Genomic DNA, 19,470 nt, shown 5'->3' with positions numbered 1-19,470 from the left:
TCACAGCTCAGGGCACTGGCTGGGCAGGGTCTTCTCCCACCTGGTGGCAGTGAGTGGGAACAGCTGAGCCCTGGATGGAAGGGGGGGTGTCTATGAAGCAGGGAACAACCTTCCTTGCAGAGTCCACCCAAGAGCAGCAGTCCACTGCCAGTCTTTACACAGAGTCACTGCCCCATGGATGCCAGCCCTCCCCTGCCTATTGCCTGCTCCAGGGGTCAAGATCAAAGAGGCATGGGTGATGCCAGAAGAGGCACATCCCCTCAGGGGCTGCCTGTGGGGCGGGAGCTGGGGTGGGGGTGTTCCTCTGTGCATTTCTCAGCAGCTGTCCCTGCAGCCCAGAAGGAATCTGTCTCCCATGACAGCTTTGCTCTGTGGCCACGGCGTGGGGAGGGCACACGGGAGACGCAAAATGGCCACTCTGGCCCACCATCTGTTGCTTGAAGCCAAAAGTCCCAAAGCAACTGGTCTAAAGAAAACAAATGCCTACCCCGCCCCCTGCCAGGGGAAGGGGGCCCAGGGGAGGTAACTCAGGACCAGTCAGCCTGGGAAAGGGGAGGCCCGGGAGTGTGTCCCTACTGCTCAGGCCCCTCAGGCCCGTGTCCACACCTGCCTCCCCAGCACCCCAGGCTCCCAGGAGGCCACATGGGGGAGTCTAGGGATTCAGATTCAGTTACATGCTACCCAGAGCTGGCAGGGGCGGAGCTGGGAACCCAGAGAGCTGGGGGTGGGGCCTGTGTGGGCAGAGGAGGCTCCTCCTCCAACCCCTCAATGCCCCCCATTGTCAAGAGGCCCTGGCCACCACTCCCAGTCAGAGAAAAGGCCCTTGTCTTTCCCAGCCACTGGCACAGCAGCTAGGCGGTGGGTGCTGGACAGAGCACTTGGTCATCAAAGCTGGCGAGAGCCTGTCCTGTCCACTCCTGGGGGGAGGGGTCCCAGGGATGGGAAGCCACCTGAGAGGGCAAGGCAGGGCAGGGTCCTAGCCTATGGCTTTGCAGGAAATTACATAGGCTACCAAATGTCAGCCTTCTCCTAACTAGGTTTGTCACTGCCACCACTATGCTACCAGGTATCTCCTAGTAGGACAAAGAACCCACCACACCACAGTGGAGCCTGTGGCCATGCAAAAGTGTCCCTGGGAACAGAAGAGAGGGTCTGCCTCAGCCCAGTGCATCACAGAGTGATGACCAGGCTGACCATGACGGGCAGCCTCACCCCACCCAAGAAATCAGGCCTCCATAGTTCGGACAAAGGGCAGCTTGGAGCAGGTGCGCCCATGGCTGGGGAGCCAGCAGCAGCTGCTCCTGCCCGGGAGTGGCCCGGGAGCGGAGAGCAGCCAACCCCCGCGGGTGGGGCAGGAGTCCGGGAGGCTCCTCCTTGGGGAGGGTGGCAGCTGAGTGGGCCCATTGTCTCCCCAAGCTAGCAGGCCTGGCGGCGGACAACACCGTGAAGGCATGCTTCCTGGGCAGGCAGGCGGGCAGGCGGGCGGGGCTTGGACACAGCCACCCACCCACCAAGCCAGTGGAGGGACAGAGGCAACCAGGGGAAGCCCCTGGCCAAGAAGCACCAGATGCAAGGTTCAGCAGGGCCTGGGCAAAGAGTCCAGCCCATGTTTCATCTCCTCCCCAGGTTAGCCAAGGTGTCACTCTTGGGACAGACACCTGTCCCCTCCTCTGACAGTGGCATCTGGACTTCCCTGAGAAAAAGGGAGACACTATGGCCAGATCCAGCCTGTCACCAAGCCCCCTCAAGGCCATTTTGTCCTTGACACCTGGTCTAGTGATGGCATGGGGAGGGGAGGATCCTGGTGGCAATGAGCACCTCAACTTGCTGAGGGGTTACACTCAACATTTGCCTCCAAAATAGGGACTTTCCAGAGTGTCCAGGTTAGGGCCTTGCCGAGACCCCAATGACCACATTGTGGTCCCTTCCCACAGGTGGTCACCCCAGCATGCACCTGCCTTCTCTCCCTTCCCATGAAAGCAGAGTCCAGGCCAGCAGGTGAGTGACAGGTGGGTGTGGGGCAGGAAGGGCCTGTTTTGGCAGCAGCGGCCCTGGGTGTGCGCGTGGTGTCTCTGTGCCCGTTCCACAGCCGCGGGCCTGCTTTGTCCTGGCTTCAATATTTCCACTGTGCCGGGTCCTGCCCTCCCCCTCCAGCACTCCATAGAAATGTGACTCCAGAAAGCATCCAGAGGCAGATGTTGCCGCGACCTTTCACCCAGGACGAATTCTAAATTGTGCTGTTTCCCTTTCTAAGTAAGCGACCATCTGCTACCCCCAGGGGACAGATGACAGCTCCCTCTGCCCCAGCACAGAGTTTGGGGTGGGGGCTGAGCCAGTGAGGAGTCATTTAGTCAGCTTTTTCCTCAAGACTGCATGGGGCAGAGCAGAGCTCAGTGGAAGGGGCCCCGCAACCTGGCAGCTGGTGGCCAGTGATGTGGCATCCTTCCCTCCACCTACGGGAGAAATCTGGAGACACTGGGGAGGGGCCTTCCACCCTGTGTGGACACAATGAGCACTGCTCACCTGCTGCCCACCTGGGCCTCAGCATCCCATGAGCACAGCAGGGCACAGGGTGTGCTCAGAGGCCCAGAGAGCACACAGTGGCCTATTTGGTCTGGGGAACTTCAACTCTGGGCTACTCTGGATTTGATTCCTGAGTGACTTATGGGGCATGTCCTGGGAAGTGTTTCCTGTGCCAGGCCAGGTGCACCTAAGGAAGGTGCTCTGGACTCAACCAGTAAAGAGCATGGTAGTGCTAAATGCTCCATGCTGAAAGGGACCAGGAATCCCCCCAACACAGAAACAGCAGCCCTGCATGGCTCTGGCCCCTCACACCATGCCTGGGCAGCTGCCCTGCTAATGGTGACCAGAGAGGCTGCTGTTAGTAGCCACGCTCGTCAAGAGTTGGCTGTGCATGTCCCCGGCGTGGTGGCTAAGGAGGACACCCCACCACCTGCCCCCACATGCAGGCCCTCACTGTGGCACCCACTTGCTTTCCGGTTAAGGCTAAGAGCAAAGTTTCCCCTACCCTCAGGACACTAAAGGGGGCTCTCTCCTCCCCAAATATCCACCCCCAAGCTGCCTGTTCCCCAGAGGCATAGACAGAACCTGGGGCCACCTCCTTCATCAGCATCCCAGACCTGCCCAGAAGACCCTTCCTTCAATAGCTACTTCCCTTCATGCCTCTCTGTACAGTAGGAGAGCATGCCTCCTGGTGGGGGCAGGGGCAGTCATAGCACAGTCACCCACACTCCACCTGCAGCCTGGTCCTAAGCACAGGCTCACAAAGGCCTGTTGCCTTGCATCCAAACCAAGGTCCAGGCACAAGACCAGTAGCTGGCCAGGCCCATGGAGACCCTTAGTTGGGGCAACAGAGGCACTAGCCCAGAGTGGAGGAGTAGCTGGCAGGCCGGGGGGAGGCTTGTGGTCCCCTCTATTTCTTGAAGGGGGAGAGAGAGCAGACTAGGCAGGCAATCAGGCTCCTGACCCAGAGAAGGACCCCTGGCACTCACCCTGTCCCTATTCAACACCCAGGAGATAGTCCTCGCTCCTCAGCCCCTCTCTTACACAAAAGTCTGTGTCCCTAACAGGGGGTATACTCCCTACCAGAAGTGAGGGCTGCTATAGGATAGTATGTATCTAGCAGGTGGGGGTGCAGGGGCTCCATGCTCTTGACTGTCCCCTGTGTCCCATGTAGGGTCCTGTGGTCCCTTCTTTCTTTCTTTCTTTCTTTCTTTCTTTCTTTCTTTCTTTCTTTCCTTCCTTCCTTCCTTCCTTCCTTCCTTAATTACCACTAGGGTTGTCACTAGGGCATATGCCTTGCATGATGAATCCACTGCTCCCTATGGTCATTTTTTCTGATTTTTCCCCCTTCTTGTTTTGACAGGACAGAGAGAAATTAAGAAGGGAGATAGGAAGAAAGAAAGACATCTGCAGAACTGCTTCACAGCTTGTGAAACACCCACCACCTGCAGGTGGGGATCAGGGGTTCAAACCTAGCTGCTGTGTATAGTAGTATGTGCACTTAATCAGGTGTGCCACCAACTGGCCCTTCCTTTGGTCCTTTTCCAAGGGGGACAAAGCCCTAGGAGATAGGAGCAGTAGGTATCTGAGAATTCCTCAGCGCTCCTTGCTGCCACCTCTCCAAAGCCTCCCAAAGAGTCACAGCATGAACAGTCCCTGGATCCTTTTCAAACAGGCACCTTTGCCCACACACCTGTGTGAGCCAGGTCCCCCCAGTGACACTGAGTGCTCCCTGAGGACCCAGACCATAGCCCTTTCCTCCTCTGTCACTTCCAACCCCCTCCCACTGTGAGGGTCAGGTGGCCCAGTGTGTGCTCGCCCTGTATGGGTTGTGGCCTCAGGAAGTGAGTGCAGCACGGACAGAGCTGTGGTCTCCCTCTGGCTTCTACAGACACTGGGTTGGGGCAGCACTAGAACTCCAGGCTAGGAGCTTCAGAGAACTGTCAGGGCTGTAGGGGCGCGGGGGGGGGGGGGGGGGAGGCCCAGGAGGGGCTGTCCAGAAGAGACAAACCCCAGCCCCAAACAACAGTGGCATTCCAGACCAGAAAGCAGAGGAAGAGACACACTGCTGAGTCTTTAGCAGTTACTCCCAGGGTCTTTTGTCCTGATTCTTTTTCCCAAATTGTATCCTCAGAAGGTTTAAAATACGCTGGGAAGAGGAAGTGTGGGAAATGCACTTCCTTCCCTGGCTCCGGGGAAGCCCTTTGTGTGGGGGACTGGAACCTGTCCCTGGAAGCCACCTTTCCCACTGCAGGGGGGTGAAAAACAATGATCTCCGAAGGCACTGTGGCCCCACCATGCTGGCAATGCCCCACCCCAAGCGTGGGAAGCGGCTGCCCCTCAGAGGGCCTGGAAAGGAGGAAGGAGGTCAGGCAACTCCCAAGAGGCACCCAGGCGCACCCCCGGGCTGGGAGGGCGATCTCCATCCCATCAAAGGCTCAGCCAACCAGAGTTCAGGGGTTCCCAGAAACCAAAAACTGAGAGCCCCATGAATCCCACTGGGGTCCCCTGAAAATGAGACCCAAAGCAGTGGAGTCTGGGGAAGCATACATACTCCCTACCAAACATCTCTCTCAGGAGGCACTGTGGATGAACCCAGAGTGCCCCCACAACCAGGTGCCCCCACACACACCAAGGGCCTCCCTAGCAGGGCAGAGTGCAGACCTGCACCCTAGACACTCGGCCAGAACAAAGCAATCGATGAGCACCGAGGCAAGCCGCCAAGGGAGGTTTAATCCAAACTCGATTAATTAAGTCAGCAACAGCAGTAGGAGCTCTGCACAGAGCCCCAACCATTCTTGCAACTTCCCCCTTGGTCTGCAGACAAGCATCTATATGGGAGTGGGGAAGGGTGAAGACGGATGGCTATGCTCTTGTCCTTCAGCCCAAAGCAGCTACCCTATCCAGGGGCACTTAGGACAGTCGGCTCGGTGTCCAGTATCCTCCCAAAACAAGGGGATGGCACCAAGACCCCCTTTTGAAGCTTTGTGAAAGAAGGGCAGGGCCTGGTGGTGATGCACCCTGTTGTGTGTACATGTGCAAGGACCCAGTTCAAACCCCTGATCTCTACTTGCAGGGGGGAAGCATCGTAAGCAATGAAGCAGGTCTGCAGGTCTCTCTCTCTCTCTCTCTCCCTCTCCCTCCCCCCCTCCCCTCTCAGTTTTTCTGTCGCTATCCTAAAAATAATAAATAAAGGAGCCGGGTGGTGGCACACCTTGTTGAGTGCACATGTTACAGTGCTCAAGGAGCCAGGTTCAAGTTCCCAGCCCCCACCTGCAGGGGGAAAGCTTCGCAAGTGGTATAGCAGTGCCGCAGGCCTCCCTGTCTCTCTCCGTCTCTATCATCCCCTTCCCTCTCGATTTCTGGCTGTCTCTACCCAATAAATAAATACAGATAATGCAAAATAAATAAATAAATAAAAATAAATAAGAATGGTACACAACTCCCAAATGAGTAGGGTTTGGACACTTACCCCTATAGGTGCAGTGCCCACTCTACAGATGAAAAAGTAGGGTGCAGGCAGGTGATACCTAGACTAGAACACAGCTCTCAACCTCTCTTGCCAGTCCTGGCCACCCTGGCACAGGTAGATCCCACCCCCACCCCCAGACAGGCAGTGCTCCCTGGGAATGGAGAGGGAGATGAGTGTCCCCTGCACCCTGCCTGCTGGCCTGGGTTTTTCACCTCCTCATCTGATCTTCCCAGACCGGAGGGCCCCGAGCAGACAATGCATTCTTACATCCTGCAGCTTGGCTGAAACACAAAACCCAGGAGGTGGGGAGGCCGGTTCTGTGTGAGATGCCTGGGAAGAAGGCAGGGAGCCTTTCTGCTGCTGGCAGGAGAAAATGTCCCAGCCCTTGGTCCCTCTGTCCTCCTCCTCCTCCCGTCCAGCAGAAGGGTGACCACTGTCTCCCACAGGAGGCCTGCATGGCAGGGCTGGCTGGGAGCTGCTTCTGACATGGTTGCCATGTGGAATGCATACTCCAGCCTGCAGAGACTGCCAGCCCCTCCTTTCCCAGCCAAGCCCCCCACCCTAGCACTGGCAGACACTCCTCCCCAACCCCGCCCTCACCTGCATAGCACACTGTTCACACACCTGGCCATCTACTCTAGCCCTCACTGACCCAGCACAGCCACCAAGACACCCCTCTTCCCACCTAGGACATTGCAGAGGACACAGAGAGAAATCAAGTGGGCCTGCGAGGGGTTGCACTGTCATCCCATGGGGACACATGCCACCCCTGCTAGTTGGTACAGGTACAGGGCTGTTCATGAGGGGCCCTCTTCCTTGCACGGAAAAGCTTCTGGGCCTGGCTGGTACTTTCTGACAGGAATACCAGAGACAGGCACCAGTGGGTGCACACCTGAACCCACCCCTACCCACCAAGCAGGGAACCAGGATGTTTGGCCTGGAGTGGAGGCAATAGGCCCAGAGCTGTGACTCCCTGCAAATGGAAGCCAGGCTGCCTGAAACCTTGATTCTCCCACCTGCCTGCCCAAGGCTTGCACAGGCCCCAATGGGGAGAGCAGACACTGGGCAGCCTGCAGCCAAGATCCTAGTGCTGCTGGGGAGGATAGAAACCCCTATGACAAACAGCCCTGTCTGGTCCCCCAAACGAGGCTTTTAATCAGCAGGGCTGAGGTATCTCAGTTCTGTCTGCTACAGGGGAAGTCCCTTGGCTACCCCCCCCACCCCCAGGGATTAGTCTGATTGAGGGGTGTGTGTGTGTGTGGGGGGGATCCTGGGGTTGACCCGGAAGACCCAGAGGGAGCTGCCTCACCCAGCCCCCTGGAGCTGGCTAGGCGGAAGTGTGGCCAGGCCCCGCCTGCCCCCCAGCCTCTCCTGCCTATGCTGTATGAGCTCAGTGCCTCTTACTGAAAAGCTGTCAGGGAAAAACACACACAGTCAAAACGCTGGCTTCTCCCCCAAACCTCTGTTTCCAGTAACTGCGCAGTTTCCGCTCACCAGCAACAGAAACTGAGAGGAAATGGTGGGAGGCAGTCCCCCAGTCTGCCGTTACTCAGATACTTTCCAGAGGCTGTGAGCCACTACCACCCACCTGCTCTCACATGCACCCACCATGCTGCCCAGGTCCCACCAGCCTCCATGGTCTCTGCTGCCACCCACCCCCTTGCCTGTGACACAGAGGTGGGCAAACAGTAACTCCCCAGGGCCTGGCTTCTGAGGGGCCCATCAACTGGGGTACATCCCACCAGGGGTGTCCAGCCAGTTTCGGCAGGCCTCTTACCTGCAGTCCCCACCCTAACCTCAACTGGGACTCGGCTAGGACTCAGCTGGGCGACCACCATGGATGGATGGTCAAGAGTGCCCAAAGTTTACCTCCTCAGGAGGACCAGATTCCAGTTATGTGCTGCTGCCCCACCCCCCACCCCACCAGGCCAAAAACCATTGAGAATGGGGTGGGGGTACCTCAGACATTTGGGCCTGCCTCCCCACCCCCTGGCCTGGCCAGAACTAGCACTATGCTGTTGTCTCCCAGGGCCGGGTAAGACGGGCCTTCTGCTACACAGGTGGGAGGGGGGAGTTTGTTCAGCAAATTAACAGTGTCAACAGTGACAAGGGGACCGTTTACACAGCTTAAGAGAACAACCAGTTCAAACACTTCAGGAGACACATGCTGACACTCAGCACAGCAGCTAACGGAACAGGGCAGGTGCAGGGGGACATGAGAATGAGGCCACTACTCTGGAGAAAATCACCTTCCCACCCAAGATGGTGGCCTGTCAGCAAGTGAGCACACCTCCCCCTGCTGCCCTCCTGTGCCTGAGCCACACTGTAGGGTGGGGAGGGGAGGAGGGGTGGGGAGCTAGACCTTGCAAGCAAGACTAGCTCTGTGATGATACCAGGCACCTGCTACACAGACTGCCAGACCAGACCTGGCAGATATGCCAGGCAACTCAGGTTTGGGAGGTCTGGTTGAGGTGAGGTCTCCCTAATGCACCCCCAAAAGTCTACTTAAAACCAGGCACTTAGGTGGTCCTGCCAGGATGCTTCAAGTACCCAGAGGGCTGCCTCCATTGGCCCGGGTAGGGCTTAGGGACTACCAGCAGTCTCCAGAAAAAAACCTACACTTTTGAGAGCCAGGCGGTGGCACAGTGCATTAAGCACACATGGCGGAAAGCACACATGGACCAGTGGCATCAGGATCCCAGTTCAAGCCCCCAGCTCCCCACCTGCAGGGAATTCACTTCACAGGCAGTGAAGCAGGGCTGTAGGTGTCTATCTTTCTCTCCCCCTCTGTCTTTCCCTCCTCTCTTGATTTCTCTCTGTCCTATCCAAGAACAACTATAGCAATAACAACAATAACAACAATGATGATGATTTTTTAAAAGGGGCAACAAAAGGAGAAAATATTTTTTAAAAAGCACACTTTTTAATTTAATTTTATTTTTTTTGCCACCAGGGTTATTGCTGGGGTTCGGTGCCAGCACAATGAGTCCACCATTTCCAGTGGCCATTTCTTTTTTTTTTCCTATTAATAACTGTTGAATAAGATAGAGAGAAACTGAGAGGGGACAGGGAGATAGAGGGAGAAAAACACCTGCAGACCTGCTTCACTGCTGGTGAAGCTTCTGCCCTACAGATGGGAAACAGGGGCTTAACTCTGGTCATTGTACATGGTAATTCAACTAGGTATGGTGCTCAACTAGGTATGCCACCTCCTGGCTCCTGAAACCCATAGTCCCAGCTCAACATAGGCTTTGGGCTGCTCTGGGAAGAGTGACCTTTCACCTGAGCAGGGACTGCCTTGATAGGAGAAGCCAGGCCCCCAAGAGGTTCCCCCAGATCTCCCAGCAGGCAGCCCAGCAAAGCAGTAGTGTAGCATCAGGGAGAAGGCAGCTTAGCCCAGTCAGTTCCCTCTACAGTATCAATGGCCCATAGGCCTGAACAGAGAACAGAGGGGCTTCTACCCCAGGGGTAGTGGGTTGAATGGGGACACCTACAGCAAGAAGGGACCACCCAAGAGTGTTAACACTGGTGTGTGTGTGTATAGGAAGGGTTCTTGTTCCTAGAGACACACAGCACCCCTAAGCCAGGACAAGCAGGTGTCGAGATGCCAACTTCACAAAATGGTATGATTTATGAGCCCCCACCCCACACTCCTCAGGCAATGTGGAAGGGTCCTTAACTACATCTAAAGATAAGGGTGGCCTGCCACCCAGGGCACTCCAGAAGCTTCCAGCTGACCCTGAGGCTGCAAGAAGACAGGTGTTCCCACTAATGGGGAAGAGAAGGAAGCAGGCGGAGGGTGGGCAGGGCCCAGAGCCTGGCTGCACTCCCTTCAACATCAAAAGCCCTACCTTCCTGCACTGCCTGGCCCTCACCACTTCTTCCAGCTAGGGCTGCACAGCCTGCTGACTTGATCCAGCTGTCTGTCTGCCTGCTTGCCTGCCTATCTCAGGTAGATGTACCCTTACCCTAAGGCCGAAGTCATAGCAGACAAGGCATACCTTGAGGACCCTTGGAGAGCAGAGAGTAGGTGCTGGGCCATCTGGCCTAAGACAGTCACTGCTTCTCTTCTGCACTGGCTGATCCAGTCTGCCCCTAGGCCTGGCACCTAGCGAGTGCTCCATTAACTGTCCCTGTAATCCCACCTTTAGCTCCACAGTGATGGGTGCTCCACACTGAGACTCTGAAAGCCTGGTAGCTGGTTTTTGTGGGTTTTTTTTTTTTTTCTTGCTTTTTTTTTTTTTTTGGGGGGGGGGTGTCAAGCAAGCAGAGAAGGGCTGCTACAGTGGGGATTGCATGCTGGGGTGGAGCTCTGAGCAGGCCAGGCCATCCTGATTCACTGGGCCCAGAAATAAGTGCCAGGTCTTCACACTCACTCAGGCCTGCAGCCTGTCAGAGGCCACTGCTGTGCTGACCCCGGCTGGCTTAGGGTTGAAAGCAGGGGTACATACACTTACCCCACTGTCACAAAGGCGAAGCTGGGCAATTTTACAAGTGTAATTTACCACCCAGACACCCACGCACATACCTAAGCCTCTAATATTGTCATCGGCTTTCTAGTTTTCTCAGAGAGCAAGGGATGGGTGAGGCCACCTGGGGAGAGGGCCTTCCTCTGCACAGTGTCCCTCCTGGGGAGAGCCCACCCTGGCAACTAGAAGTAGCCTCCCCAGCAGGTGCACCCCAGCTCAGCGAGTGAGACAACAACAGAGGCCAGGGCAGGCCCTAGACTGGCAGAACTTGCCAGACTCCTAGGCACCTCCACCCCCACTACACTACTACCTACAGCTACCACCTGGGCATTTGCAGGCTCCTGCCTGGATGAGGCTGAAGAGAGCTGGTAGGGGACACTAATCCACCTCCTTCATCTGCAAAGGGTCAACGGGGGCCCCTGGAGGAGCTGAGGGTGGCTGAGCCAGGTTGGCTCCCAGAATCTTCTAGACCATCCAGGTGGTGGAGGTAGGGCTGGAGTATGGGGCCCCACGCCCCAGCAAAGACAACCACACCCCAGCCCCCGCTGAGACGCTTCGGGTCCATCAAACACCTCCTGGCCCACAGTCACGCTGCCCTGGAGCCAGTCGCTCATTAAAGCCTCTGGGAAGACTCTGGAAAGTTCTGGATATGCCCACACATGATGGGAGTGCTGATTGATGCAAGGCAGATGTGGGTCCCCACCCCCTTACCCAACCTCCTCTTCACCTCTCAGCCTCAGTTTTTCCCACCTGTAAAGTGGGGATTAAAGACAGGTGGCGGCAGCATGAGCCGAGATGGTCCTCCAGGGCTTTTATGACATGGGATGAAAGTCTGTGTGGGGTCATTATTCTGCCCTGAGTAATTGAGGAAAACCATCAACTCTCAACGCCACATCATTTCACTATATATAGACAAGAAAGCAGACAGAAAAGCTGCCTTCCACCCCTCAGTCTATCCTGGCACTGCCTGGTGGGTCCATCTGCCAGGGTGCCCTTCACCCCACATGCCAGCTGGGGGCAGGGGGAGGCAGGAGTGAAGGGCTTCAAACTGTTACCTGGTCCCTGAAGAGCAGGGACATGACAGCCTGCACCCCCTGCCCTACCACCCCAGCCTCTGGGAGCCCCTCACCCAGCCCCAGCTCAGCTCTCCCACTGAAGTTCTCCTTCGTCAACCGTATGTCCTGCCTGGCCCTCTTCCTCTTAAGGATATGGTTTTCTTTATTTCTCTTTCTAAAAGAAATTGTTGTTATTATTTTTACATTTTTTTTTCAATGGAAAAATTGTTGGCTGCTATTCAGAGATAGGGCCTGGCCCAGGAAGCACCTTTCTTTAAAGATCTTCTGTTCCTTGATGTCTCCCCACTGGGGGAGCCGGGAGGTGAGACTTTCTATTTGACACTGTGCATCTAGCATGTTTTTCTAAGCCTGTCTCTGGAGCCAGGGTGCCGCAGCACAAACAGAGGAAGTTCTGCAGGGCCCTTTGTCAGCCTCAAAGGGTGAGGAGAATTAACCTGTTCCTGGAGCCTCCCCCCCACCACACACACACACACACACACACACACACACACACACACACACACTTTGCCCAAGACCAGCAGGTGACTCAACGGAAACAGCAGACAGGTGACAGACATCATTCTGTCCCCTCCCCCTTTCCCTCAGGCAGACACAGGGCAGTCACTTCCTGCCAGAGGCTCCTCTTTTAAAGGGAAGTCCCAGAGTGGGCAGGGGAGGCCTGGGACGCAGGGGGCAGCACTGAGGGCACACACTCTAGAGAAAGGGCTGGTGTCACTGGTCTGTGTCACAAGTGTCCAGCCCACTGCTCTGTGCAGCCCCTACACCCTTAGACTGAGCCACATGGTGTTCTAGGGTTAGCTCCCCCACCCCATCCCCCACCACCACCTCCACCTGGGACCTCCCAGGCACGTGGGGCTGCTCTCCTATTTCCACTCCAGAAAGTAACCAACATAGGGCTGAGGGCTGCCTGCCCAACAGAACCAGTGCTCTCAAGTCTCTGTGGATGGCAGGTTGACGACTTTGTAGGAGAGGATCCTCAGAGTTCCATTTGCAACAGCCCCCAGCAGCACCCCACCATGCAGTGGGGTTCTCTGGCTGCAACTCACTGGAGGAGGATCTGAAACCAGCACCATCAGCTTGAAGGGAAAAGGAAGGGAGCACAGGGCCACACCCTTGATGCCTACTGGGCTGCCCTTATGAAATCCTTATGTTCCACTAAGCCATCTGGAAACTGAGTTCAGAGGACCTGACCGGAGTCAGGCAGGACCAAGAGTGCTGGAGTCAAGTCACAACTACAGGGAGGCCCAAAGCTAAACTGCCTGGATGCTCTGGGCCTGCAACTCACCCCATTTCAGTGGTCACTTACAGGTTCATCCTGCAAAACAGAGACGTTAGCCTCATCATTCGGGGGTTTAGCTTCTAACCCAGAGCTGGGCAGACCTCCAAATAAGTCTTTTTTTAAATGTTAATTTTTTATTAATAAAAGGGATAGGAGAAGAGAGAAAGAAAACCAGAGCACTACTCTGGTGCATGTGCTGCCAGGGATCAAACTTGGAGCCTCATGCTTGACAGCCTATCACCTTAACCACTGTACTACCTCCTGGATCACATCCATCCTCTCTTTCTTTCTTTCTTTCTTTCTTTCTTTCTTTCTTTCTCTCTTTTCTTAAGATTGAGAGGCAGAGACAATGAAAGAGACCATAGCACTGAAGCTACTACCTTCAATGTGGTGGGAGTGGGGCTCAAACCTGTGCAGTGCACATGACAAAGCAGCACACTACCCAAGTGAGCTATTTCACCAGCCCTCTGAGTAAGCCTTTTCAACCCATCTTCACACTCTCACACTCACGCAGGTGGTCAATGGGCCCCACATGTTTCCCCACCCACTCCTCCAGCTGAAGAAAAAGAGACATCCCAGTCCCTTCTTCAGCACTGATGACCAGAAGCGGGAGACAGTGAGATGAGCAGCCCTCTGAGGGCAGAGTGTCACACCAATCCCCCCTTGGCCCACAGAAGCAGCAGCAGATGCCCACATGGCTGCCGTGACCAGGCCTCAGCCACTCTGTGACTTCCTGCAAAGACAGGCGGCACCAACAGAAACCTCTTTTTCCACCCTGACTCCCATAGACACCTGACTTGCAGCCTCTAGGGAAGGTTCCATCTCTCCGGGGTGGAAACAGATGATTCACCAGGTACTGACAAGCCAGCACAGTGACACTGGCACCATCACACCACTGGTTCCCACGCCCTGGTGTCAAGGAACACACAGAATGTCAAGGAACTTTCTGAGGGTCACACTGGATGCTGCAAATATGGGATTCACACCCGGGTCAGTGGGGCTTGCACCTTATACCTTCAAGAAAAGACTGTGGCTTCTGCTCATCTGGGTGTGCTGGGTCTCCCAAACTTGGTCTTGCTCCCCACAGCAAACCCCCTGGGGTCCACAGAAAGGGGGGACCCAAGCAGAGGGAGCTAGGGTGCTACTTGGGAGGGGCTGCAATACCCCAGACTGTGCAGTGAGCACTGGGCCTGTACCTCTCTCTGGTTGGGGCTTGGCTCAAGCCAGCCTGTTCTGTGTCATCCTCTCCCCCCCCCCCCCACCTCAACACGGGTTGGCCCAGCGGCAAGAGCCTCTGAGAATGACTTCCGTTCTGACTTCTAAGTGGATCTGGGGGTGTACACAATGGGGTCTCTGTGGGCAAGCTCGGCTGAATGCCAGGCCAGACAGAGGCAGGCTTCCCGCCAAAGATGGGGCACTGGGCCCCAAGGGAGGAGGCAAGGCTGGCACCCAAGCCTGGACTGGGGATCTGGCCTGGACAGTGGGGCTCCTGGAGAGGCCAGGTTTGAGGGTAGGGTGGAGAAAACATGCCATACTATTTCTTTGTCTCCTAAAAGTATCCCAGCCACCATGCCAGGAAGCCAGCTCAGACGGGGTGGCAGCAGCTTGAACCCTGAGGTACCCCTTTCCTGGCCTCCCCTTTCTGGTACAGACATGTGGCTTTGGTCAAGCCAGACTATCCCTTACTGGCTTGTGGCACTGAGACGAGAGTTCCCGCCTCCCACGGCTCCAGTTGGGACCCCTCCTGCCCTCCCACAGCCCCCTACAGAAGTGCAGAGCCCACCGCCCATGTGAGAGGGTGAGCGGCACAGGCAGTGCGGGGAAGCTGCACAATTAATCACACAGCATTAATCCGCCTCCCCAACAATAGCCCCTGCACTTCCACTGAATCCCAGCTGTCGGCCTCTGAATGAAAGGAAACAAGATTTAGGGCATCAAGCGTTGGTGAGGCTTCTGCAGGAGGAGGAAAAAAAGGCCCCCAAAAAGCAGAAAAGTAAAATAAAAAAAAAAAAAGCAGTGTGCATTCATTAGCATCTCTGACAAAGACACAACTGCTTTGTCCACTAAAATGCTCACAGACCTCCTTAATTGGCTTCGGTTGAGGAGGGGCGGGAGGGGTGGTGCCCACTGGCTGGGCAGGCAGGAGCTGGGGGTGGGGGTTGTCAAGGGAATGGGCTCTCTAGCAATTGGAATGAGGGCACATGGACCGGACCGCCAGGGAGCCTTCCTCCACAACCTGGGGGGGGGGGGCTCTTTTTCCAGCCATCCAATACCTCCTCATTATTCCCATCAGGGAGGGACTCAAGTTGAAGGGCATCAGCTACCACAGAAAAACTTGCCCAAGGCTGACTACCAGTATTGACTGGGAAGCAGAGAGAGAATATAAATGGATTGCACCTACACACACCTGCACACCAGGCCATATCTAAAGATAAAAGCTAGGCGGGCAGATGGGCTAGCCAGTTAAGGGGCAGAGTTTGAAAATGCCAGAAAATCTCCACCATTATTGCCATGCACCCCCAAGCTGGGGGAAATGGGTGCCAACTTTTTCTTCTTCAAACTCACCTAAGGCCAGAGAGGAGAGAGACAGGGAGGGAAGAGATGGTGGGGCTGGCTTAGATCACTTTTGCTAACAGGCATCACCTGGTTTGGGGTGGGGGGAATCACCTGCCCTGGAAGGGATTCCCAGTGGGCAGAGTGGCAAGGTTTGGGCCTTTCAAGAATTAGTCCAGAGTCCCTCTTGACAGAGCAATTGTGTTTTAGGGGAGAAATAGGGTGCAGGAGATTCCTATACAGCATCCCAAGAAGCTGGAGGTGGGCAAGAGTGCTTGAACTTCCAGCCACTAGACCAGTTCCACACACGCACATAATTGCTGGTGATTAAGTAATTGCCAGACTTTGTCCAATAAAAGTAGCACGTGACTGCGCCCAGCCTTCTGGGCCATCTCTCCAAGACAATAGCCCAGTGTTCTGTCCCTGCAGCCCCCGCTGCAGAAGGCAGGGGCTCTGCTCTCCACAAAAGCAACAGGTCCCCGCAGGGGCGCATACTCACACACAGGCCTCGGTGCCATTGGAGAACGCTTCACACTTCCCGCCGTTCAGGCAGGTCTCGCCGGGCTGCGAACACCGTGGGCCTGGGGGAGGGGCGACAGGTCAGGGTCAGCGAGCCCCTAGAGTCTTGAGGGTTCCCAAATCCCTCCCTGTGGTGCATTTCCCACCCCTGAACTCAGAGGGAGGCTTTGTTGTGTGCGGGGGCTGCTGGAGGCGGCGCCCAAGAAAGACCCCCCCCAATGTTAAACCCCATTATTCTGCCTACAGCCCTGTCATCAGAAGAGAAGGGGGGCGGTGGAGTGGCAGGTGGACAGGCCATGTTCCACGGGAGAGGTGGCCTGAAATGCCACCTGGAGGGCAGTGGAGGAAAGCTGCGGTGACCCCGGTCACTGTCCCAAACTGTGCACACCCAGACCCATCCTCTCTTAGGAGGCCGCTGGGTTAGTGCAGTGCCGCTACCGCGATTATCTGGCTGTTCAAATACATTCTGCGAAGGGGCGGCACTAGGGGCTGGGGGGCGCGGCCACTCGGCTCCCCCCTCGTGGGAAAATGCGACAGCTGCAAGCCCGCCGCCCCGCCCGCCAACAAAGCGCCGGCCAGACCGGGAATCAGAGCGGCCCATTGTCGGGGCCAAGCCCGCCTCCTGGCCAAGGGCTGCTCCCAGGGCCCGCCCCGCCTCCGAGACACCCAATACCTGCCCATTCGGGAGGGCATCTCCTGTGGAGGCCCCCAGACCTATGGGAAGGGGGTGAAAATGACCCGTCCTAGAGAAGGGGTCGAGTCATTCAGTCTCTCACGCTCCACCTATCCAGGGCACTGTAAAAATTAAGCTCCCCAAAAGGGGAAGGGGAGGGTGAGACCAGGACCCCTGGAAGTGGGGAGCAGATTTTCACCTCTAACGGGGGGTGGGGGAGTTAATAACCACCACATTCCTCTGGACCCCCCTCGATGTAAAGTGGAATTGGGAATGAGCGCCCCCACCTCCCCACTTTGCAAGATTCTAAACTTGAACTCAGCAAAGTGAAAGTTCCACAGGTCGCAGGCCAGTCTTCCGCTCGCGCGCCCCCGCCAGCTGGGGAGGGGACCCCGCGACGCGGCAGGAGCCCGAGGGCCGGCGCCCCTGGCCGGCTCCGCGCGTACTCCCCCAAACACGCCGGGAAGCTCGTCGTCCTGTGAGAACCTCACGCCCCATCACGGCCCGCTACCCGCTCGAGCTGCGGGGATCTGAAGCCTCCGAGCGCGGAGCCCCCGGTCCCACATTCCGCGCCCCAACATCTACCCCCGCCGCGGCCCCGAGACCAATAAGGAAAAAAAGAGGAGAAAAAAAAAAAAAAGATAAATGGTCCCGAAAAGCAACAGGAAACCAAAACCGACTCGATTCAAAATGAAAAGCAGTAGGCAGTGTGCCGTCCGACTGCGAATCCCACGAGCGGCTGGCGAAGGGCGAACCCGGGGACGCCAGGGCCCCAGCGTCTCACGCCTGACTTCGCACACGGCTTCAAGCCCGGCCCGGGCGCGGCCGGCTCGGGTCCGCACCGAACGGACAGTTGGCGGAGCGGTGAGTCAGTCCTTCCCCCCAAATCCGGGACTCTAGTCCCCTCACCCTGCCTCGGGCCGCCCGTTCCCCCCTCCCGGGCCGCCGGGGCGCGCGCAGGACGCTGCCCAAGTTTGGGAAGGACGCGGAAAGTTGCGGGCGGGCGCCTACCTCGTGCGGCGAGCGCGGGCAGCAGCGCCAGGCAGAGCAGGGGCGACAGGAGCGGCGGCATGCCTGCCCGCCCGCTGCCCGCGGCGCCCGGGTGGCGGCCTCCGGTGCCGGCCGGCGGGGTGGGGCCGCACGCGCGCGCTTCGGACGGTCCCACGGGCGGCGGGGTCCGCTGCTGCCTTTTCCTTCCTGACTGGAGGGCGGCGCTGGACTCAAGCGGCCCGCGGCCCCCGGCCCCCGCTTCACTACTCGGCTAGTTCCTGCTCTGTGCCCGCAGCCTCGCCCGCGCCCTGCGCCCCGCACCCCTGCGCTCCCTCCAGCGGCCGAGGCACTACTGAAGCGCAAGGCCGACGTGCGCTCCGCCCCCGCCCCGCGGCCCGCCCTCTCAGTGCCCCGCCCCGCCCCCGCCGATCCCTCCGCACCCGGAGCCCCCAACTCAGGCGCGCCCCTTCGCTGGCCCCCGACAGCCCCGCGCCTCCTCTGCTAGGGGCGAGCGTCAGCAACTCGGCCCTAGCGACAGGGGACTTCGGCGGTGGCGAGAGGGGTGGGGAGCAGCCTTAGGGACTACTTGTCGTTCGAAAGTTTTCTGAGACTAAAAGTTTGGCCCGAACTGCGGAAGAATCCAGCTCTGGTCGGCGCGGCGAGAGGCAACAATTGGCAATGATTTGCATCTCAATAGCAGAAGAGGCGCGGGCGTCGAGGGGAAAGCGCAGTCTCGCGCTGGGACGGTGCCAGGAGGGGAGCTGGGCCCGGGGAGGTGGGAGGAGCGATCAGACCAAATTTCGGGGACACGAGGCGCCCTGGGCGGGGACCCTGGGGAAAAGCCGCGCCCTCGCAGCATCTCTGACCCAAACGCTCCAGTCACAGGAGTCCAGCGTTCCCAGCTTTCAGCCCTAGCAAGCCTGGGCCATACCGCCCTGCCTGTGACAGCGGGGCAGGGAGAGGGGCACTTGACCCTGATAGCTGGTGGCCTGGTTGTGGCCATTGTAAATGGGCTTAGATGCTCCAAACGCACAGCTGGGGATCTGCCCCTCGCGGTAGGGCTTATTCACCGGCTTTCCCCGGGGAGACCCGCCTCTAGACGCTCCTGGTTCTCAGTGCTGCCCCTGCTCCCAGGGCCTCCCACTCCAGTGCCCCAGAAAGTGCCCGAGGGTAGGCAGAGCCACTAGGGCCTCTGCAGCCCTGAGCCCCTCCCACATGCTCCTTCCGGATGATTTATTTCTTCGCCTCCAAGCCAGATTTGGGCAACAGTGCCAAACCGCACTGGGAGTCCAAAATGCTCTACATAGTCCCCACGAGTCCACAGTTCCTGCTCTCTCACTGGGAGCAGAAAGTACCCACTTACCCATATCACTTCTCAGCGCAGGGCGGGGTGGGGGGGCCGCTGAGGGCAGGAGATGCCCTTGCCCAGCCTGAGTCCTGATAGCCTTCCTAGAGTAGGTGATGCCAGAGAGGAGCCTAGCCTGGCCATGGACACTGGGTAGAGTACCACAGAGGACTGCAGAAATACCAGAAAGGCAGTAGCCCCAGAGAGGTGGCAGAAGGGCTCACCTGACCCGGGCCCATCTTTCTTGGCATACCTGTTGCAGGCATTGCAGACAGCCGGGATGCGGTTTTGAGCCTGGAGGGACAATTAGCCCTAGCTCAGAGCCCAACTCCTGCCTGAAGCCCCCCCCCCCCATGCTCAGAGCCCCAAACAGCCCCCCCAACCCCCCCTCCACTGGGCAGGGCCCAGAGACCTGCTCCTAGAACTGCCTCCCACAACTGAGAGGAGCAGGTTGCAGGAGTGTACAGAATCCCTCCTCTGTCCCCCTGGACATCTCCCCTGGACTCTTGGAGGATGTCCAGTAGCCTTGGGCCCTGTGCTCCTCTTGGCATCCCAAGTCTCTGACAATAGG

General features: G+C 57.5%; 1 protein-coding gene across 1 annotated transcript in view; it reads right to left on the bottom strand.

Moving 5' to 3' along the window:
* NOTCH1 (notch receptor 1) overlaps positions 1 to 17,932 on the bottom strand; it is a 46,288-nt gene extending 28,356 nt beyond the window's left edge. Inside the window, exons 1-2 of the mRNA XM_007521453.3 lie at positions 17,576 to 17,932; positions 15,872 to 15,953 (exon numbers count right to left, since the gene is read on the bottom strand). Coding sequence (XP_007521515.1) covers positions 15,872 to 15,953; positions 17,576 to 17,636 — 143 coding nt within the window. The 5' untranslated portion in view covers positions 17,637 to 17,932. The remainder of the gene's footprint in view (positions 1 to 15,871; positions 15,954 to 17,575) is intronic.
* Between the last annotated feature and the right edge of the window lie 1,538 nt (positions 17,933 to 19,470).

This window comes from Erinaceus europaeus, chromosome 10 (genome assembly GCF_950295315.1).
Source record: "Erinaceus europaeus chromosome 10, mEriEur2.1, whole genome shotgun sequence".
In the NCBI taxonomy this organism is placed as follows: domain Eukaryota; kingdom Metazoa; phylum Chordata; class Mammalia; order Eulipotyphla; family Erinaceidae; genus Erinaceus; species Erinaceus europaeus.
Note: the sequence above shows the minus strand (reverse complement) of the source record. Positions and strands in the feature narration are given on the sequence as shown.